The sequence below is a fragment of the Diadema antillarum genome, unplaced genomic scaffold (genome assembly GCF_040938485.1).
Source record: "Diadema antillarum isolate AM-2024a unplaced genomic scaffold, OU_Dant_1.0 scf00000128, whole genome shotgun sequence".
NCBI classification, from domain to species: Eukaryota; Metazoa; Echinodermata; class Echinoidea; order Diadematoida; family Diadematidae; genus Diadema; species Diadema antillarum.
In genome coordinates this window covers 6,777,014-6,801,261 of record NW_027271017.1, presented here as the reverse complement: position 1 = coordinate 6,801,261, position 24,248 = coordinate 6,777,014, and the positions used below count along the sequence as shown (strand labels likewise).

The following is a 24,248-nucleotide window of genomic DNA, read 5'->3' as shown; positions in this document are numbered from 1 at the left end:
AATTGTCTTGAAAGGAGACTAGTTTGGCCTAATTCTATCTGCAACTCATACTGGGAAGAGGCATGGGTTTTCTTTTCTTTCAGAATATAAGTCTATGGACTATAACCTACATGTTAAAAGCTGTAGCTTGATCAAAAAGTCATGTACACTTTGTTTAAAAATTTGACAAAATATTAAACTAAAAGTGAAGAATTTCACTCTCCTACCTTGACCCTGTCTTGACTTATGCCCTACAATTTTATCCTGTCATAAACTTGACATACATTTTTTTCCCCCATTTACATCATTGTATATGACTTCACAACAAAAGTGATGGTACAGACAAGAATGTATTGCGATGTACCACCATGAAATAGATAGTCGCACGTGGTGATAAATCGTGAGTTGCAAGTTCGCAAGAATCAATAAAAAAAGGGAGTTCCGTGCAAGATGACACCAAGTTTGCTGACGTAAAGACCACATCTGACACGCAAACTTGTACCCATTTCAGGTAATCGTGGGTGGGATTACGAGTGCCGAGTCGGAAAAAAAAAAGAAAGACACAGTTATGCCACTTGATTGAAAATTTCCATATCATTTCTGCGCTGCCATTATCTGGATAATAATGCACTTTTAAGAAGGATGTGAACTTGTTTTCAGAAAACAATCATGTGTATGAGGACTGTCAGGCTAAGTCCAATCAAAATGTCAATTGGCTTCCGTGGGTGTACTGTTCACCGTGTTCCCTTCTCTGTGTGTGTGTGTGTGTGTGTGTGTGTGTGTGTGTGTGTGTGTGTGTGTGTGTGTGTGTGTGTGTGTGTGTGTGTGTGTGTGTGTGTGTGTGTGTGTGTGTGTGTGTGTGTGTGTGTGTGTGTGTGTGTGTGTGTGTATGTCCCCCAACATACACACACCAATAATTAAATGCTCATGAATGCTGAGGGTTTATGGAGTGCCTCTCTCAAGAAAAGTAAATTAATAAAAGTTGAGTGGACTTCCAAAGATAGTGAGAACACAATCTAATTGCTTTTTATATACAAATTGGTAAAAATTGTCAATTGGACTAAACCAACTATCATCAAATTGTACCCCAATGTGTGTGCACTACACCCACTGCTAAACACTTGCAATTGGCTCAGTAAGCCTCCCTCCATAATTGCCAATATAAATAAATGATAAAGTGAAATATTTGCATACAATGTTACATGAAAGCAAAGTTCTTTGCATGTATGTCTGGCACTTAGCTGTTATTGAATGTTTGTCCTCACATACATAATCACACATTTCACTTCATATTCACAATGTGGCATCCAACAAATATAAATCATATCCTCTGTAAATGGAATGGTACAATAATGGACAAATGCAATACTATTCGACATTTTCTAATACTTGAAGTTTTGCCTGCATTCTTGCAAAAGACATACACACTAAAAATTCAATCTGTACACATGAGTTGCATTTTGACAATTCTGTATTTTGCTGATGAAAGGAGCGTGGATAAACAAGACTGATGTTGGATATTGTATACTTTCATTGAACAAAAGGATGATTCTGACCAACACATTCTTTGAATACTACTGACTCATCTCAAAAGTTTAGGGCAGAGTGTTTTCAATATTGCAGTTGGTCTTGTTACAAGCTCGTTATTACTGGTATTCATCCTGTTGTTTCTGTAGTATTTTGTAGAGTATATATCAAATGGAGAAATATTTTTCATTCACAACAAAATATAACATTGGTTTATGGATTGTTGTTTTTTCCATTTCCAATCTACATTAACATATTTCGAATGCATCCTCAGTTGAATAATAATAGAAAATTTTGCATACAAAACATATCGTATTAAGAGTAAATTCAACACTCAATAGAAAGAACATGGGATGTCTGGTGCTTTGACAGATACTAAGCTGTTTGAATTAAAGGGTAAATAACTCAATTTTGGCAAGAAACATTCAGAACATTATGAAACGGCATTCGTCCTCCCGTATTTCTGTATCGGATGACCTGAAAAGCCATGCAAAGGGACGTTCCACGTGTTTTCACTTCCCATGGCACACCATACCGAATTCACAAGTCCACTTGATCGGCTTCACGGGGGAAAATGCACACGAGCAGTTGTGATTGATATGTACAGTGATGCCTTAGCGTGATGTGCAATCAGTTTATATGTACAGTGTGAATGTCTCATTATGACAACATATACATAATGATTTGTACAGTAAATATAAACGGATCTTGGAAAATGAAATAACACAAGTATCACATACGGGTATTAGTGCTTGTTTTCTTCTATTACACATTTCCTCGGCTGTCCATACTTTTGAAGTCTTCGACCTCAAATTAACATGCAATGTTGCATTCCATCATATGTACAATTTCCGTAGATCTTTTTAAACAAGCCAAACTTGCAAAATATCATTGTTGTTGTTGTTGTTGTTGTTTCTTTTTTTCCTTTTTTTCAAGTAGCCATGGAGCAGAAGGCAAATACATATAAGTCCACCTTCAGATTGCAGTTTAACCCTACCCTGGCAATACACTTGTCCCTTTGGGCAAGAATAGCATCTCGCTATCAACATGGTCATCTTTGCACACATATCAAGGTCAAGGGAATGTTTGTCTGTCAAAATACATAACAAGATGACTGCTGGATGTAGTCTTTACTCCATACCCAACAGTGACCCAAGTTCATCTTTCTGTGTTTTAAACTCTTCCAGCTTAATATGCAATGCAATTGAGTCCATTTTGGCACAGACTGCCATTTCACCAAACACAATCAAAAGCAGCTGCAGATATAGGACTTTCTTCTGACTAACTTTAACTATAATCTTCCAGAGACGACTTTCAACACAGTCTTTGATATTGCACATAGAAAGAAAACATGAAACCTTCACTTTCATTCAAGATATGATTAAATCAATCTTGAACATTTTCTCAGACATACTGTACAAGTGTCAAAATGCAAAATGCTTCTCTGCATAGCTTCCATTTGCACTGAATATGAAATGAGTCAGAGTGAGAAGCTGCTTTATAGGGTATGCTGAACTCAGTGCATGCTGCCAGCAACCTCTGTGTGCACAGTCTTGTTGGCATTATGATATGATGGTAATAAGAGGGTTAGGTCAACCAACACACTATGGCAAACAGGTCAGGTTTATGTGATATACAATAATATGTGGGTGATATTCATTATTCCAAATGTCTAGTAATCCAGAAATGAAAGAGAGTTTGATAATCCAAAAGTTTTCTGACTAACAAACTTTCTGAATAACAAACATCTTTTTTCTTTTCTTTTTTTATCAACAAACTTTTGGAATAACAAACCTTATTCTATTTTCGGATTAACGAACCTTCCGAATAACAAACCTCATTTCATTTTTAGATTGATAAACCTTCTGAATAATGAACCTTTGCAATAACAATATAACCAGCTCTTCTTGCTGCACATGCATCATACAATGTACTTCTACATTACAGTGTGACATAGAAACAAAACTGGCAGTCCTGCAGGCTTTTCAAAATGGTTGATAAGTTTCCTTGCTGTGTAAAGTGTTTCTTCCAATAAACATCACTTGCATTTATAATAAAGCCATTCTATCTTTTTCTAAAATCCCTTGTCATTGAAGGTATATCCCCTTCCTCCAATGACAACCAACTATTGTCACGACAATTTACAATTTCTGAGAATTTATGTAATGAGATAATAGTATCACAGACTTTTACAGCTCACAAGGGGAAGGTGCATGTACTGTCCACTGTTTAAACTGTAAAATAGAAGAATTTGGACGAACTTCTTGGATATGAGCCAGATCCTCTTACCTCCACATGAAACTAACAATTGTGCATTCACATTACCAACTATGAGAGCAAAACTTAAAAAAAATATGAAAATGGAGAGGTTTCAGATGTCACTATTTGTGACAAACATGGCTTAAGCCAAGCCAGCTGTCTGCTTATGGCACCCATTAGGTACAGGTATCGAAGAAACAAAAATCTATCTTGGGGGAGCATGCAAACATTGAGCATAACCCTTGACTGCTCAAGGTCATTGGTCATTGTGAACTCAAATGCATGCAATCTCTACACCTTTGATACAGAAGATTGGGAATAGTAGGAAGAGAGACGAAACCTGTGCTCAGTCCCAGGTGTACTTGATTTTGTTATGACTCCCCCTCCCTGCTGCTTGTATCACCAAAGACACTGTTCACACCAGGCAAATTTTCCCCTTGCTCCAGAAGTTTCTCAAACTATCACACATCCTTCACAGAAAAACACAAACAAAACAAAACAAAGCACAAAAAAAAGAGAAAATGTATCTAACACCTCGGATGGCCTTATATCTTAACCCTTGACCTTCACAGGCTCATTATTCATCCCGACCATTGCACGGAATGGAGATCACATTACCAGAATTCTCTGCGAGGGGAAAAGTTTCAGTTTTGTCACCAGTACTGAAGCCAGGAAACTCCGTAAGCAACAAAACATGGGTGTGGCATTGTTACTCCTGTAACCTAGCAACATGCATCATTAACATATTGAAGATTGAAAGAGGGGAAAGTAAAAGTGGGGGTCTGTTTTTGCAAGACATTCTTGGCAAACGGGGACAAACTATAACTTTGGGCAGATCATTATGACAAAGTGTATGTCCATTGTCCAGATTGCACATTTTTTCCTTATATCAAAACGATGTGTACCTATAAATATAATGGCCTCAGTTTGGTCAGGTCTGTTTTTGCATTGAGGAATGTAATCCTCCAAACCTCTTTCCCCCCCCCCCCTTTTTTTTTTGGAGGTCCGTATGACATAACTTGGCCCTGAAGTGAGTAACCCTTTTAAAGCCTCCCTGTAATTGGTGAATAAGAGGGATGAAACCGACGCCCCTTCACAGGTGCATCAACCGATCAAGTGAGGGGGAGCTTCCTTTCAGTAAATTGACCATATCCTTCCTAATCGTTGGTCTAGTGGGGCAGACACGCCTTTAAAAGATGTCATTTCTTTCTCTTTGTATTAAAAAAGTAGGGATAAGAAAGATAATATTTCCAAATTGTACAAGGCTATAGCCCCTTCCTTGACATCTCATTGGTATAGTGTAACAGATATACCCTGGGGAAATGTGTCTCCTCCATGAAAGATTGAAAGAAATAAAATGTGTATCATTTTCAGATGTTTAAAAAGGTTGCTAGCTTAAGGTAAAAGGCATAGTATACCTTTCACAGGCCTGTTAAGCAGGATGAATATCGGTGTATAATAAAAATAAAACATTTTGATGTTTTGTCTGTTTTTCACGAATCATAAAGAAGACACACTTATAATGTTTTCCTCCTATTAAAGAACTGCAGGTAGAAATCAATTTCTCTAAAATTCAAGAGTTATCCCAATTTCATATCTTCCCACTTTCCTCCAAGGATGGCATTAAGCTTTAGATGGCACCTGAAAATCAAGAAAGCTTCCCATAGGTAAAATGCTGATGCATTCACATGTATTTACTTCAAAGTTTTACAATGTACTGGATTTCATGTAACCAAGATTTCACTAAGCCTTCCCTTTACCCTATAGCACAGACTATAAATGACAGGGGTGTCTGGGCACCCATCCTTTCTTTCTTCCCGTCTGCACTGATCCCCTCAACTCTAGACTAGCATCTCCAAAGCTTCCCCTCCCCTCCCCTCCCCCTCCACCCTCATCACATCATTTGTGACTTGCTCTCCTTAAATACTACAGGCCTACTACACTGACTACTTTGACACCTGCTGACTGATCTAATCCCCTTCCCTTTTCCTCTAAGAGTAACTTCCCTTACTTTCTTCTCCCACTTCTCTTTAAGTACTACAATGCTCTGGCAGAAACCTTGCTTGGTCGCGCCTCTTCAGCAAAACCTTTCCTAAACTCGATATCTACCCCTGGCAAGATTGTCATTCGTGCACAAGGATTGAAACTAAAAAGAAAAGTGGGCTTTCATGGCCTCGCAAAAACCTCCCTACTACCCCCTCCCTTATTCCCATACCCCCTTTGATCTAGGGTGACTCCTTATAGTCCTACCCCCTCTATTTCCCTCCCAGCTGGCAGACGGCTGATGTTGGCGCCACTGACGCTGCTTCGTCCTCTGGACTTGGCCGTCCCCCAAAAAGCTAGCCTCCTGGCAGTCCCCGGATTTAGAAACCAGCCCAGGCATATCCGTTTCCCCTAATTATAGCCCTGTCCCACCTGATATACCACAGCACATGCCAGCAAATTTTTGTTCCTTCTAACCCTTTTCTCCCAGACCTGTAGGGCAGACCCTCACACTTTTTATTCACACTTCATATCATCATGTAGTCCGCCTTCCCTTCCAACTATCCCCCCCCCCATCTATCTATCTCTCCTCCTCTCTAACTCTACCAGTCATACTAATGTCTTACTTTAAGCTATCTATCTACCTTCCAATGAATTTGTTTAGTATTCATGTCCAACTTCTGCATACGCCACATATTTAGCACATGTAATTTCTTCCGTATCTGAGCTTCCAGACTATTTCGCGAGTGGTCAAATTTCTGATGAGGGAGTATAGTAATGAATAGAGAAATGCACACGTGCATGCTGCCTTCATGCTGCGACTGGAGTTAATATTTTTGCATATGTTTAAATTCACTAAATATATGGCGTATACAGTATCTTTTTGGTCTATCGCACTATCTTTTATTTTCTCCACTCAGCTAGGATCCTCCCTTCCCCACCCACCACCAACCCCAACCCCTCTCTGGCCCCCTTCACCTGGGGAATCAACTAATGCTGCCAGCTCCCTTGCTGAAGATTCCCTTGTCAAAACCCCCGTGGGAACTGATTCGGGGCGACGTCCCGACACCTTCCCAGACAGCCATGCGACACCCTGGCAATAGACAGTAATGGAAAGACCCTCAAACGTCCCCTAAAAGGCCTTGTCATGTGCAACGTACAAGCATGGTTTGTCTGCTTCAGAAGTGAAACCGCCCTCAAGGTTGCAAACGTACACATCATGCTGTATTTATCAACTTTACGAGGCTCATTTTTCTTACATTAACCAAAGAGCTTTGAAATTAGGTCGGTGTTTTGGTTTCCATTTTTTGCATAAACATCTTTTTTTTTACACAAATCCATCACTTGGCAAAAGTAATGCTAGTAAGAAGCAGTCCATAATCGCATATATTTAAAATCAATTTTAAAATTAAAAACAAAAACAAAAACAAACAAAAAATAAACTTGCATCCTGTTTTCATATAATGGTGCAGTATCAATACTTTGACTTCACAAGTTAATTTTGAAAGAAACAAATCTAGGAAGTCAATGGTAACATCTTTGATGATAATAATACAAACACTTGTAGTGCACTGGTATACATCATGAATAGATGCATATAGGGCATAGGGAGACAGGTTGAAATATGACGAGAGAATATATATCAAACAACCTGGATATATTCTTTACAGCTGTATGTACCAGAAATTACCATGTGCAACTTGCCCATACTTTGTGTCTTTCACTGCATATCACTTGTCATCCAACACTACGGGGAAAAAAGACAGAAAATCAGAGCATTAAACTCACCATTTACTTGATCAGTGTCTACCTACAACCAATTCATCAGTTACCATTGATTCCACCTGCTTTTGAAACACTTCAGAATGGTTTTACGTCAGGGTAGAAGGTTCTATACGTAGGAAGGATTACATCAAACGCCATGCACGCCTGTTTTAGAATTGCATTTCAAAATCTATGCATACTTTGACCCACTTCAAAAATACTTTATAATAACCTCTTTGATTTAATGGGGACAATGCCACAAAACAATCTTTTTGAAAATCAAATCTCTGATGACCCTTTACATTTTCTAGAGCACAATTAGCTCAAAATAGTTTTTGAACCAGAAATCGAAGAGGTCATCCTTGTTTGTTTTTTTCATTGTGTGTTTTATGTATCTTTTATGTAAACCATTCTTAATGCCTTCTCTCTTTAAACTGAAGCACATACATAACCCCACAATAAACTTATCATCAAATGCCACACTGATGGATATGCTGGCAACTTCCACTGAACACTTAGCTCAAAAGAGTGGAATGGCAATGACTGTGTAATACTCCCTTAAAAGAAAGATCAGGATGTGATTAGATCATCAAATTTGATGTATTTCCACTAAAGTGCACCTTTTCCTTGACCTTTTGAAAAGTGTCACATGCTTTTTGATCCTCCCTTTCTCTGAAATGGAATCTTCAAAGAAACCATCAAAAAAATATGTGTACAAGTATTTTTTTTTATTGATAATAATATCTTATTGATCACTGATGGCTCATTTCCTCTGTGGACTGGCCTTTGCTTATACTGCGTGTCCCTGACCTGTACAGTGACTTCATAATCAATTCCCTTCCAGACTCTGAAATCCTGATCGACTTTCTACACGCCATCCAGTTTATGGTATGAATTGGATTGCAATCAGATGCAACATGAGAGGTATAAGAAAATAATAACCTCTTTTAAATAACAGTTTTTGTGTCAGTGACTTTGGACAACATGTACATAGGGTTTTCTGTGTCAATCAGCATTCAAAAGCACACATAGGGATAACAGAGCAACACATGGGGAAGTTGCACAGATATAGTCTCAAGGAGTCTTAACTCTTTATGTGCCATGGTGGAAACCCCCTGTGTGCCACATTATTCTGAGACACCAACGTAGTCATGCTTTGAAAAAAGACATTCTGTTTTTCAAATATATTTTGTAACTTTCAGAGATAACTGTTGAATTGTAGACGCAGTGAGCAAAGTTGTGGAGAAAGTGGCATGGTTTGCATTGATGCGAATTGTATGACAAATCTATGACTGTTTTTCTTTCAAATGCCCAGTAGCTACATTACCATAAAGGTATGAATTTTGCACACAAAACAGTGACAGAAACTTAGCATTTACATGCAAATCCAGAAGGGAACACTTCTTGCTGCTCAATCACCTCATCAAATGCAAGTTATATGTGACAGGAACGAAATCGCGAGAAACGCTTTCATTGTACTGTGGCATTTGGCGATTTATCGATCGGTTTGGGCGGGTCTGTGCATTTGAGCGGAATATGCGAAGTTGGCACGCCGTCGACTGAGTCGGGTGTGCGAACGTGGCACATAAAGAGTTGAGCCTTTTAGTACTTGTCATTACATACCTCAGGTTGGTATCTATTGGAATGGTACGTTACAGCTAGCATTAAGTCGTCTTAAAGGTACAGTTTACCACTGGGAGCAGTGACTTTAAAAAATGTTTGAGATATCACATTTGATGCATATGTGTCAATCAGTTGTATCACAAAACATCCTATCATGTAAAAATTTTGCAATAAAGCCTACAATATAAGGAGATATCACTATTTATCTCACTAAGCCATAACTGTAGATGGTTTAGTCTAGAAATTTTTTTATTATAATTATTGTTCACATTTTGTATATTTAACAATACTTAACATTAATTATACTAATTCAAATTATAACATTGGTTGTCTCTATCCCAAACTCACATTTTAGAACTATTTTGAAGCACTATAGCTGGATTTTTGTTTCATTTGCAAATGGTAGATTATGCCTTTAAAGGGTAAAAGATCACGTAGCATGGAGAAAGAAGATTGCGCTACTGAATTGGTCTTCATTTGCTGCACACCAGGGTACATTTGAAAACCATGATTAGCACAGGACTGCTAGAACAGAATTGCCCATCAGCAAATGTGTGCATTGAAGCATACCCATGCACATCAGTAATATTCAACTTCACTTGAGATTCCTCAGCTGTGCCTGGACTTACACAGAGATCAGCAATACAACTGTACACAGTTTGTTTAACAGGAATTCTTGAATACATCAGAGTCATGCTAGCCTTCCCGTCCCATGGTATATCCCACCCTATTGGATCTTTTAACCCGTTGAAGACGGGCTGATATTGCTACAACAGGCATTTCCCACAGACATCTGTCCAAGTATACTCGGGACTAGTCTTCATTGGGTTAAAGATGGTGGATCATAATATAGAGGACAGTCAGTGCTACATCTAAATGAAACACATTATATCATTGCCACAAAGTAAATCTTACAAGCAGGACCAGGTTTCTTATGATCATCATGCAAAGCAAGAAGATGCTTACACATTAGATACCGGTACACAAAATGCACCCAATTGGTGGAGTGCTTCCACTCCTCAATGTTACCATGATGTTTACTTTGCTCATAAGCCTAGTACAGTGCATGCATGTCTGACGCCTGCAACAAACTACAGATGTAATTAAGAGGAAAGGGGGAGGATGAGTTGCAAACGAGGTCATTAATCAGTCACCCAGTAATTGGCAGAAGTCCTCCAATAGTGGCTAGCTTCACACAGTTATCACACACAAACTACTCCCAACATTGAGCTCTATAGGAAAAAGAAAAACATCTGCAGAAGATGGTGATATTTTCATTTCCACTCACAAAGCAAACTTATATATAGATTGCTATGTTTCTACTCACCAAGTAGAATTATATTTAGCTTTGTGTCAAACAACTAGCTATATCATGCCATTTTACGTCATCTGCTTAATCTTCTCATCTCTAATGAGTGTGATTCATTCCACTCCAGCATGTTACATTTATGTAATGCCATGTAAGCTCTGGTATGTCTTACAAGACTTGATGTGATTATTCTTGCCACAGAGCAATGCTAAAATACAATTAAAATATCTGAATAGTGATACTTGCAGACCAACAACTCTTCTCCAGGAGTATCTACAACAATATGCAAGGATGCACTCCTTTATATTTCAGCAGGTGGTATCCGCAGAACTTCACTTCCATGTCAACAGTATTGGGTATCCAATGATAATGCAAAAGACAAAGCTCAAAGTCTCACTCCTGAAGAAGAAGCGCTCTGTCAGCCAATTTCCATATATTTTTCTGTTCTTTACATCATGCTACAGAACTGAAGATAGCCAAGAAAATATGGGGGGTTGTCTCATCACACACTTCATGAAGTCCTAGACTGTGGCGACAGACAACCACGCCCATGTATCTGATTCCATTGCAGAGCACATCAGAAATATAAAAAAAAAAAACACATTGAAATAAAAATAAATCTCCTCCTTTTAAAGCACCACGTCTTTCAAGACGGCCACCTCACGGGAAAAATATTTTTCCAAATTCCAGTCCTGCGATGGTTCTTGAACAACAGCACAATGTTCATCCTATTTGAGGCAGGGCTCTACAGATCTTTTATAGCGAAGTGGCCACCAATGTTCCATGTCATTGCAAGTTTACCGGGCGGACACACCCATACAGAGATGCGCCCTCCATTCCGCTACCCCTTCCCCTCAGGGAGTGGGTATTATAAAGCCTTCACATAAGGGGCGGGCAGCATGCCCACGCGGCCGTTGACTGTACCCCTCCACCAGTCCTTGGTCGGCTTGTCCACCAGGGTGATGATGTCGCCTTTCCGGAAGCACAGCTCGCCTTCCTCCTCCGGGTCGAAGTCGTACAGTGCCTGCAGCTTCTGGTGCCGTGAATGATCCTTTATGGGAGTAGGGGGAAGGGGGGAAAACATTACAGTTTTATGCAATGGAATGGTTAGATGGTTAGGATATACATGAATTTTATTTTTAACAATAACCTGACAATAATAAGATTTTCTTCATGGTACAGGTAGCTGTAAAAAAACAATACACACTCTCTTACCATATTGATTTCTTGTTATATGAATATGAACACATGTGTATAAAGAAAAGTATACACACACACACACACACATTATCGCTTAGGGTGGCAAGACCTATCGTACCTACAAAATGTCAAATGTTCAAGAGAGCAAAAAAGCAACAACACAAAAACACACACAAAAAAAAACAAACATGGAAGCCAAAGCACTATATCAAATGGGATAGCCTTTCCTTTGACATGCCATGGTGGCTTCATCTTTGTGGTATACAAGACAGCTAGGATTTGGACAGCACATTACTTCACTAATTATTTGACCATTAATCCAAACAAGTCATTTTCACCAAAATCTGAGATACGAGGTCTTGTCGCCCCAGCGACAAGTAAACACATATTAATGCTCATTGGCAACACTGTTCCTTCTTCAGATCATTTAGAATATTTCTAAGCTATCTGTAGTTTCATTCAAGAAAACATAATTTGTTAAGATGTGTTAAATCTGATAACAAACTGAAAAAACATAGCAGACTCACACGAAAGAACAAATCCTATGCTGGAAAAAGAGGATTAAAAACCATTCCTGATGAGACATGGATTTGCCTTTTTTCCTTTCTGTTACCCGCATAAAGCTGTGCTCACACATATCATTACATAAATAAAATGTCAAAAGGACCAACAGCAGGACAGATATATATAGCTCGTGAGTCTGTCCCAAAGTACAATTAGGGTAAAGGCATGTACCAGCAACATCTGCACAACAGCTTAGCTATACTACCCAAACAAGGAAAATAATCATTGAACATAATTACTGACAACCCTCACTTACTACTCACATAGATCATTTTATTAGGCCATAAACTGTTACAGGATATTGACAGCAATCCTTACATTACTTCTACAATGTCCAGCCAATCAAATGGAAAAAACAGCAAATGATAAAGAAGAGCAAGGGAATTAACATCTCTCAATGTAAGAGTTATCATGTGCAAACACCCACGCTTAATAATCACATCAGGTACATTAGTTTTCAAGGCCAGAAAGGATTATCTGTCAAACCAATGCATTGGATATCAGTGAAGGAGAGTTCAATCTTCAAGGCAGAAATTGTTTGGTGTAATAACTAGTGATTTTATGGAGACCATCTCGGAATAAAAGCTTGCCCAAGACCTACCCTACGACCCACAGGAGTATAGAGTGTGGGTAATTAAATCACAGATTGTCCATCAAGCTTGTAAGTCATGCGGGCACCCAACTATGTACTATATGGTCAAAGTTTGCCGCACAATGGTGGTGAATAACAACAGAGGGAAGTCTCATTGTAAGGTGGCTTAAAACACACAAAAAGCTGTTATCCGACTATGTCCACCAGTAACGATCCCCCTCCCCCTCCCCAAGAAGAAAAAACAGTAAAGAAATGGACCTTAAAAACTTTCTACCAATGATAATTGTGGAATATTATTCATTTGAAAGATGTGCACTTTGTTTGATATCATAGATGCCACCCCCACTTGGATTTCAGCGTTAGGATTATATTTGTTTGTTTGTTTGTTTGTTTGTTTTTGATAATTGTAAAGTGCTTCGAAACATGTTTATATTAAGTGCTCCATATATATTTCATATTATTATTATTATCATATTTAACAATGCACACACACACACACACAAACAAACAAAAATATATATACAAACACAAACCACAGGTATCATGACAAAATGTTCAACATCTCTACCCCCTCCCACATAAAGTAGCCCCTTTTTATGAGGTAGCAGCATTTCCAGTTACTTTTATATCGCACTCTGTCAACATGAAGGTCATATATTGCATGGCAACATAATGGGACATTTTGTCAAAGCTTTCTTTCACTGCGCCTCCTAGCAACAATCGAATCAGAATGTTCTATGTATTCCCATCTATATCCTCCATGAGCTCGGGGCCTTTTCCAGTTGCTCTTTTGAAAAAGAATAGCAACTCCTCCACATCGAAACGTCATGGCCATAAACAGGACTCCGTCATGGGTTCACTTCATGAGTCATCATTTCTTTGTATCAACAAGCACATTTATTGGAAATGCACGCGTCATGTAGGATCTCACTTTCCTGCTAAGCATCACAATAATTACAACAAACTTTCTTGCCACAAAATGTTCTGTAATTCACCTGGTTGAGTAAAAATGATTTATAATGTTGAGTAGAAATGTTTTATAATGTAACCCCTCACCCCCCCCCCCCTTAAAAAAATCAAAGCAAATCAACTATAAACAAAACAATGCATAGCAAAACAACAAAGGATGTCCATGCTTTTTGTTATTTGGGCAAGCTGTAGTCACGTAGACCTCTTTTAATTTTGGGACTGAAATTATCCAAAGTGCTGGTCAGGCTAGAAATCCTCAGGAAGTGAAAGAAAAATAAAATCTCTCTCTACTCAAGCACTGACTACCACGTTGGGGTGAATCAGGATCACGCAGGGGTCAGCCTAAAGCTTGTTGGAAGGAGATCCCTCCACACACTCCACATTGTGGGGCTCTGAACAAAATGGAATGCCCCTGTAATATCTTTTAGAGAGAAAGAGGAATCTTGAGTTTGATATACTCCTACCTATATCACAGGTGGTAATGCTGCTCTAGCTTTACAGAGAGGCTGAATTTCTTTTTAATAAATGACAGAGATCAGAAGACATTAAGTTTAGAAAGCTGGATACTCTATGAATGTTTACCAGCATGCAAATCTTTCTGTCCGTTGCATTTTTGATTTATTATCTGTTATTTTATTTGTTATTCATGATCTTGGGATTGATATATGTGAATGCTATCCTGTCTTTGCTGTCACTGTTTGAATTGGATTCTGTAGTTTCTCCTCTACATTTTGCACATTCATGTCAAAGATCACAGCTTGCATTTCCATGATATGTTATCATTTTGCATTTTGTCATCCTTTGTTTTATGAAACACCTTTTTAAGATTCTTGAGACCGATTCCATTGCTTATCTAAGACCTTTTTCTTTTCTTTTTTGCACATTTTGCTATCAAACATTCAACTGCCATAAAAAGCCTTTGGATAGCGCACAATGCTTGTCACCAACTGATGTGCATTACACCCACAGGCTCTTTATCAATATTGCATTTTCTCATTTACCATATCCTATAAAGAATATAGCTTTATTATTCAGGCCATGGTTTGGACAATGACTGCTAAAATCTGAGGCATTGCATGAAACAAATTGTGAATGCTCTTTAAACATTCAATGAAAGAAAAAATGCGTTCAGTGAAAGATGAGATGATCTATTTGAGTCAGCTTTGCCTCATTGAATAGAGCGTCTTATCTTTCACATTGTACAGGAATCCTCTTCCACCAAACTCACGATCATTCACTGTATGATGTCGGTCAGTATCAAAGCATGTATCAGATTTCAGGTAGGTTTCTTGATGACAATATGGTACATATAGTGACCACAGTTCTTTACTTTCTGTTTTTAACTTGGCAGCCCACTGTATACACCTTTGTTTGAACATCTCAATTTATGGTTCCTTTCATCAAAATGGATGATGTCAAGCCATGAAGAGCTCACAGCAGGCGTGCTGTGCATCATGGAATATTACCATAATTCGGAGATACAGTTGCAGGGGTTGATAGGTACAAGATACAAAGAAATAATCAATCAGGGAGTACTTCATCAGTCACAGCTTGAGATAAAGAAGTTTGAGGTGAAATTTGACTCGAGCATACTAGTATTATATCCACTGTCATCTTTGCTTCACCAATCACTGCTCAAAGACAAGATGAAGTGTTCAGCTGAAATTTGACACAGCTACACGGTATGACAGTATTGTAATTGGCCAAAGATGGAAATTTGAAACTCCTGCCAAACTGAGAGTGCTTAGCCAGAGAGAATCACTCTTAGTATTACAAAGGGATGTCCGATATCATAACTTCCATGATATTCTATACATGTCAAACTCTCCCTGACCCTTCGCGTTTTACGATGCTTTGTTCTAAACTGCTGTACAACCAAATCCCAACACTTGAAACACACAGTGCCTAATGGCAGACAGCAGGCATTTTTTTTTCTCTCTCTCACTTTGTATAAAGCATAATGTGAAGCTTGAGGTATCTTGAGGAAGATTTTTAGTACTTAACATACCATTCTATGGTGTGTTTATTTCACTTTCAATGACTACAACTTGTATTGTGACTTGACTGATCACAAATTAACCAACATATTGCCTTCTGTAACTCAAATGTAATGTATGTGTCTCAAAAATGGTGTTCCATTTTTAATTTATTTCTTGAAAAGGGGTGATCTTTGTTTTCTTCATCCCATTGTTCTGGTTCTCCATCTCAAATCAACCTCTTGCAAAATACCATAGTCCTACAAGTCCTGATTTGTTAGATATATGGCATAAACAGAATTCACTTCGCTCTCTCCTCTTTTATTCATTAGTTCCAATGCGGCATGCTCCAAAGTCAATGCTATTTTGGGAGCAATCTGGGGCACACACAATTACGTCTTTAGGCCATTTCCATACTAACTGTAAATAGAGAGTGTTTCGACTCGTAACAAGTAAACATCAGAGGATGCAGAGTATCGTCTGATGTGCAGAAGCACGGCTAATGAGTTTGGGGCAAAGAGAAAGAATCAAAGTTGTGCATTTTTCTGCTTGTTTTTCTCACCATAACATGGCCCATTGGCGGTCTTCTCCGGTCGTCCCATCCATTAGGCATAGACTGCTGCAAGAAATCAAACCATGTTGCATATAAATAAACACTTCTTGATGACTTAAGAAAGTTTGAAGTAATTGATGAAACATGAGTGAACAATAATATCCATTAAAAGACATATCACAGGCTGTCTTTCAAATGCACAGACGCACATTCACTTGTTTGTTTTTATGATATTCTTTATTTGGGTTTCATTCAATATTAGGTCCATGTTGACAATGAAATTAATATGAACAATAACAACAACAACAACAACAAAAAACAGTTGTATTCTTCTTTCTTGTGCTGCTAAATCATTTTTTTCCAAAAAAAAAGTACGGTATATTTTGTTTTGTTTTTTTCAAATCATACCATGTTTATATAAGAGAAATGACATGAAATTCTGCATAACTCTCAGAAAAAGCTATCTTGATTAACCTAATCAAGCTAATCCATATCTGCCTTATTACACACACACAAAGAAAAAATTGTGCTGCTATGTGTGCGTGCACACACACACACCCACACACACACACACACACACACACACACACACATACAAAACAGTATGTATCATTTGTTCTCATTCTCATGATAAATTCAAAGCAGTGCCCTCTCTGCATATTTCTGTGATAATTTGATTGGACAGAATTTAGATTTCTGCAGTATTCAATTGCCTTAAACATACTGTGATATATCATTGTTCTTCCAGGCACACAATCACAAGGCCAGTGCAATTTCTTTACTCAAAGTCATCAGCTCTCCAGCAGTATTTTTGACAAGCACAACAGCACTATCAAACACAATCATGGTTGAATCAGAACCAAATTCACTTTGTTTTGCACTGCTGTTGAAATTAAGAGCAATGTTATTGTTTTCTTCTCTATCTTTACCTTGACAATTACAAATGTTATCTTGCAAGAAATTAATCTAACAACATGATAATTATTTGCCATGTTTTTGGAAGTGGAGTCAAGAGCAATATCAGCTCTCTTTTTTAAAACTATTCACTCTCCCTAAAAATTTTTGACAATGAAAAATATATGTTCCCATAAACAATATTTTAATCAACACCAAAAGTTAGTTCAACATGTTTTGCTCTGCTGAATAAACAAACAAACTAACAAACGAGGACACAATATTGATCATAACAATAAAAATCACTGCCTCCATCCTCACAATCCCATCAAAAACAGGGCATAATAAGGAGCGGAACGTACCATGGCGTTGTTGTGGGAGTATCTCATATTGGCCTCCCAGCTGTTCTGCAAGGGTGCCCTCTGGCCCCCGTTGAAGGGCCTGCCCCCCTGGAGGTGCCCATGGTGGCTCTTCTGGCTGAAACCATTGTCCATTAGGTCACCATCTTCGGGCCTGAGTACTTTGAGTTGGGGGTATTTCTGCATCGTCTGGGAGACACGCTGCATGTCGACTAAGGTGATAACATTGCCAGATTTGACTCCAGGTACCTTCATCAAGATTTTTTTTTTTTTTTTTTGGTAATAGAAACATAATATTGAAGACAATTACTTTCTTGGCAAGGATACGGTGGGCGATCAAGATAATGTCTTCTTCTTTCTTTTTTTTTTTACTTGAATTATGAATTGTTTAACATGGCCACTGAAAGGGTGCAATGAATGTTTGTAAAGCAAGTAATCACAGGACCAATGACTTGAAGTCCTCTTCAAAAGAAGAGGAAATGAGGAGAAAGTGCCTTGTGTAGGGGCAGAAACTTGTGCTGCCTGGGGGCTGAACTAGGGACCTTTTGATTGATAGCCTATGGTCCTAACCACAGGGCCACAGTTTGACCACCATCATCATCACATGAAGACAAAGAAGGCAGCAGGAAGAAGTAGTAATAAAAAGAGAAGGAGGAGGAGGAGTAGGAGGAGGTGGTGGAGGAGGAGGAGGAGGAGGAGGAGGAGGTGGTGGTGGTGGGGAGGAGAATGGGAGAATGAGCAGAAGGAAGAAGAAAAAGAATGCAAATCATTCTTTATCTGTTCTATTACCATCACCTCAACCATGCGCAACCATCATCCTAAAAAATGTACAGACACAAATAATATTCAAACATATCTGACGTAGCTATCCAGGAATTGTCAGCAGGACACATGTCAAATATGGGACCACTATGCTATATAATACATTGTACTTAGACACACCCCTTTGATTTAAAATACTGGTATCAAAGTGTTTGCTTTCGATTGCATCACGTTAGGTTAATTTAAATAATGAGTACAGATATTATAGCAATGTTTCTATAAAGTCCATCTTGATGAGATCAAAGAAATGATGAATTCTGCACCTTAGGTGGCAACAACTGCTTTCACAATATGATTGAACAGTATTGATGGCTATCAACAAAGCTATTTAAACATAATTTTGTTTAAATGAAAGAAAGATATTATTCAGAGGGGTGAAGGTTCAGGTGTGAGTTTCCTTCAATTTGTCTCCCTCTACAAATTAAATTTGTTAAGATCGCAACTGCTGATCTGTTTTGTTTGTTTGCAGTCCATGTTGACTACAAAGTAGATATGGTACCCCTGCAAATGAACAAACAAAGATTATGGCATTGGGAATTAATCTATAGCACAATACTGATATCAGCTTGTTATTCAAAAAGTTTGCATGTTCTGTGGGTTGTTGATGTTGTTGTTGTTTCAGTATCTACTCGGTAGACTTTTTCTTTCCTTTACTTTTTTCAAATCAAAGAACTCAGGATATGACTGAAATGTGTACTCTTCCAAATCTTTATCTGTCAACAGATCAAAACAAGTCTGAAAACTTCATTGTGAGTGAGAGAAAATAGCAAGAAAGTCAGAAGTCACATCTGTAGGTATCATCATCTGTCTACCTTGCATGTCAAACATCTGTTAGGGCAATAACATTTCATATTTGGGAGACAGGAATAAAACTCTCCTGACTTGTCAAAAAGGAAAGAAATCAAATCTTAGTCATCTTTCTTGTAACTGCAGTCTTGCTAGTCAGTATCAATGTATGTCTGAAAAACATAAATCAGAATAGCAGACGGAAAATTTGTATTTTAACTCCTACTTCTTCTGAGAAAGTGAAATATGCTGTGATCAGGATAAATCTTTTTTTTAATCCAGTAATTCCATATCTACCGAAATATCATTCACATTATAGAATACTTTTGTCAGTGTACCTCCTAAAACAGCCTTTAAGGTTGTTTAAGGTTACATGTATACATTTCTGAATTTTTATCTACCTCTAAAAAAAAAAAGACTGATCATATGATAAAAGAAAGAAAAATGTATCTGAATTTGCAGACCAAACCATTCATAACTTACATATCCTTGATTTGCTGCTATATTTTTTTTTTTTTTTTTTTTTGGCAATAAAAAATAAGAGAAAAAAAAGGCGAAGAAGGATTATTTGAATGTCTTTCACCCATTGCCTTTTAGGAACCTCATGAGTTTGTACAAAGTGTATGGAGATTTGAGAATCTTACAGGAAATACATCAACAGCCCAGTAAATACAATCTAGTTCACATTTAGATCACAGCAAAAATGCATCTGAGAGCTATCGGCAAACCTTGTCTTTTTCCTTTCAAATATAATGCACTCTTGAAGTCTTTGTTGGTGTTCCATATTTTTCCCCCTTTGTCCTCTACAGAGAGCTGTAGAGCTTAATACCCGGTTTCATTATGATGCTGCCGAGAGATGAGCAACCCAGGTAAGAGGCCTACTTCTTTGAAGTATGCCTACGCTCATGTATCATGACAGCACATGGTAGTGAAAGCGGTCATTTTCTCTCATATCATTTGAAAATCTGCCACGCTTGTCGGCGAGAATACAAATCGCCCACGCGTGGGTTTTTCCTTTGTCTTGTGTGTCATGCATTTGTTGCTGTTATTATTGTGACACAAAAAAAATGTGGAATGTACTCATTAGCCATGACATTTTAATGGCCTGAAAAGACAGACAGAATGATTGTAAATTAAAGCCCACATGAGTCCTGTATTCTACTCAGCCCCGCCCTCTTATATGAGTATCTCAGATCACAGCACTACACCAACATCGAAAATTTTTTTCTCAAATGTATTTAACATCATGCTCACGTTGGCTTTAATAGATAGAGTGCTTATTAATTCAACTTGAGTATACTGTGGGATTGCTCTGAAACTCCTTAAAGTAGCATCTTTCCAACACTTCTTTGCTTACTGTCTTTGAATTAGAAAATCATGCTGCTGAAGGCAGGATGACGTACTATTTGTCTCAAAATGAGGCACCACATTGCCAAAGACCCATTTCCTTCTTCTTTTTTTACACAGTATTAGCAACAACCAACATACAATGAAATCCCAACATGAAACAAATCATTCTTGAAATAAAACTTTAGATTTCAAAATGAAGCGTTATAAATTACCCTTTGAGCACCAGGTTCAACTCATCCTGCCATCAACCTTCCATGCATCATATAGTAATATCATCAATAATTGAAGCAAAATTGAATTGTGTCTCTTGAATTCTCTTCTCTATCATATAATCTAAGGATGCACTCAACCGACAGAAGTGACTTGTTTTACAACCATTGCTTCTAGATCATTCCACCATATTTCATACTCTTATTTATTATGGACTGTAACCTATGGTTCCTTCAATCATTTGAATATAGGCTGGTGTTATTCATCTGCATATGTATCATTGTATCTACTTGTACTTTATTAGTACGGTAATTAGTTTCTATGTTTCAATTTTCTTCCTTTTTTGTGGATGGTTTTAATATTGTTCTGTCCAGCAATATGTATTGAATTTTGTTGTGAAATATGAGGCATAAATTCAATTCAACTAAAATTCAATTCAATTCAATCCCATATGATAACAAATGTGAAATTTACTGAATCCATCAGTGACTACAGAATCCATCAGTGACAACAGGGCAACATTTTGCCATTGAAGACTAGTCCTGAGTATACTCAGGCAGGTGTCTATCACAAATGTGTGATGTAGCAAAATCAGTTCATCCTCAATGGAATATATGTGACCTGCCCAAAGGATCCGAAAGTCGAGAGAGGTCAATTTTCTGAAAATTACATGATATAATTTCCTTACTAGTCCACTTTAATTGCATATATATAACATGACTCATAAAAGTACTCGGTTGCAGAGATATTGATGATTTTATGAGACCATGTGGAGTGGTCTAGGAAATCAGCATTTCAAGAAAACTGCCTTCAAAGTGTTCTTTCGTACATAATCGGGATCGAGGGGAGGTAAGACAGTTTTCACCTCTTGACAATAGAAGGTCTGCTCATAGCAACCTCTGCAACGTTCATTCAAGCTTAAATAGTGCCAGCCATTTATGCACGACCAATCAGTAGCCAGGATGCCATGCATTGACCAATAAGATCACTCCCTTGTTGCTAGGGGCAGAGTCTATCTGCGGCGCTAAATCCAAATCTTTGGACACGTTTCTGTTCCATTGAAAGTAGGAAAATCATGGCCCACAAAAATGCTAATTTCTTGCCTTTCCTTTGATCATTTAGCTTCGAAATTTTGGCAAACAATAGACAAAACATCAGACTACAAAACTATGCCAAAAACACAAATTTGATGGTTTTGACTGATTTTGATGATGTGACTTCAATCTCAATTTTCTCAGCTCAGCCATCAGTGAGTTTTGGATCCTTTTGTTGTGGAAGGTCACATATATTCTGGGCTTGTTGCACATAGAAACAACATTGTACATGGTGACTCTGCTTACCTGATTTTCTCTCGTCACCGATGTGGTTCTGTAGTAGTCCACAAGGGCATCAAGGGAGGGGAACTTGACGATCCACAGGTGAAATTTACCAGCTGTATCTTGTAGAATCCTAAAATGTTGCACACTCTCGTTGTATCTGGAATGAGAAGAGATACATTTTTGTTCTGGGCCCTGTTTTATGAAGAGTTGAAATTTATCATATAGTTGATTTCAACTGTAAGTCTATGGCAGCCTGGGTGGTAAGGAAATTTAAAATCAATTTTATCTTTCGATAAAACGGGGCCCTGATATACTACTTTTAAGCCATCATCATCTGAATATATATTTTCTGTAAATAATCATGAAAACAACATTAGAAATTGTCAACTACAATGAATTAAATGTGTGATACAAACTGGTCAACAAATTGGCACAAAACAAAAATTAAAATGTTTCCAGGATCAGCTTTCATTTTTTTTTTTTGCATGTGTATGGCATCTTCAATTTGTAAAGAAGATCAACAACCAAAGACTTTCAGAGTGAAGCAAAATATCCACTGTTTAGCTTTGATATTGACTAAAATTGCAAATTTGTACACATACATGGATTAGCATTCTGTCCTTCAGTAAGGCTAGTTTGATCACAGCATTCTTCAAATGACATTGCTAGGTAAGGATGATAATTCGTTTTTTTCTATACCAATTCCTTCTTAATAGCAGTGATATTGATGATGACGATGATGGTGATGACAATGTATTTAAGATGAACCGGGTGCTCATGATAACAACACTAACACTTCTATCATAGCCTGGTCAGGATTTTTCATGCAAACACACCTAGATTAATTCACAATCTCAGCACTGTTGATCAAGGTTCAAGTTCAAGTTCAAGGTTCAAGTTCGAATTTATTCGTTTTTCCACAATAAAATCATACAGACATAAATCTCACTTTCTTGAGTGACAGAAACAATGTATGTAAATTCGTACAAAGAAACCAACAATAATGAGAAAAACTAATAGTATCAATACATTGCAATTGTTGCAGAAGTAACGATAATGAAAGAATTGTCAATATGCACTGTGTGAAAAAACGGAGGGACCCACTAAAAAGACAATGCTTGTAGAGTGTGGGCCCCTCTTGTATTAAAAACTCGATGCAAAATTTGACTAAATATAGCAACAAAGCAGCACGAAAAGTTTGGCATAAAAAGCTTAGCAGCCCACTAAGAGACAGACGGACAAACAGTTACACACAAAACAATAACAAACGAAATAATGAGCATGAGACAAGACTGGGACAGCAACAAGACTACTTATAGGGAAGAAAACTGACTCGACGACATGACAGGAAACAAGACTACAGCGCGACGAAGAGGTAACAAAATAGACAGGAGTAAGCAACCGAGACAACGATCATCGGAGGTTAGAGGAAGAAAGAGAAGAAGAAGAAAAGAAGAATATACAACAAACCCTTCAACTGCGAGGTATAAGTTAAAGAAGATCTTATCATAATCAAAGCTAAGGCAAAGGTAACAATAATGAAAAAAACGGCAATAAAAATTTTGCGGACGGGAAACAAAATAAGCCTATGAACTAATCTGATTCAGGGGGTCGTCATTATAGGATTGCACAAGAAAAAACTTCAATCTCCTTTTAAAGGAGTATATAGAGGGAGCAGATTTTATATCGTGGTTCAGGGAATTCCAATAATTAGGTCCAGTGTAAATAAGTGTATTCTTTGCTAAAATCGTTCGAAGAAGTGGTAAATGAAACTCGTTAGAGCGTCGGGTGGGGTAATTATGGAATGATTGATTTTTTTGGAACATAGAACCAAAGATAGGTGGCAGTAAACTGTTATCATACATATACATAAATTGGCCTAAGTTGTATAAAAATAATTCGTTAATTTTTAGTAGCTTATTACAGTTAAACAATACATTTGTATGTGAACGAGTGGGAGAATTGGAAATGATACGGAGGGCTTTCTTTTGCAATAATAACACTCTATTCAGCAGCGTCTGATGTGTATTGCCCCAAGCTAAAATTCCATAATGAAGGTAAGGGAGTATCAAAGAGGAGTATAACACAAGTAATGTCTTTTCAGGAATATAAAATTTTAGTCTGTTCATAACACCTATATTTCGAGAGATGATTTTGCAAATATGATCAATATGTATTTTCCAAGAAAGTTTATTATCTACAAAAATACC

At 37.7% G+C, this 24,248-nt stretch overlaps 1 protein-coding gene across 1 annotated transcript in view; it reads right to left on the bottom strand.

Moving 5' to 3' along the window:
* Positions 1-11,312: 11,312 nt before the first annotated feature.
* LOC139720544 (growth factor receptor-bound protein 2-B-like) overlaps positions 11,313-24,248 on the bottom strand; it is a 37,196-nt gene continuing 24,260 nt past the window's right edge. Inside the window, exons 4-7 of the mRNA XM_071631896.1 lie at positions 22,060-22,195; positions 17,555-17,800; positions 16,308-16,364; positions 11,313-11,495 (exon numbers count right to left, since the gene is read on the bottom strand). Coding sequence (XP_071487997.1) covers positions 11,313-11,495; positions 16,308-16,364; positions 17,555-17,800; positions 22,060-22,195 — 622 coding nt within the window. The remainder of the gene's footprint in view (positions 11,496-16,307; positions 16,365-17,554; positions 17,801-22,059; positions 22,196-24,248) is intronic.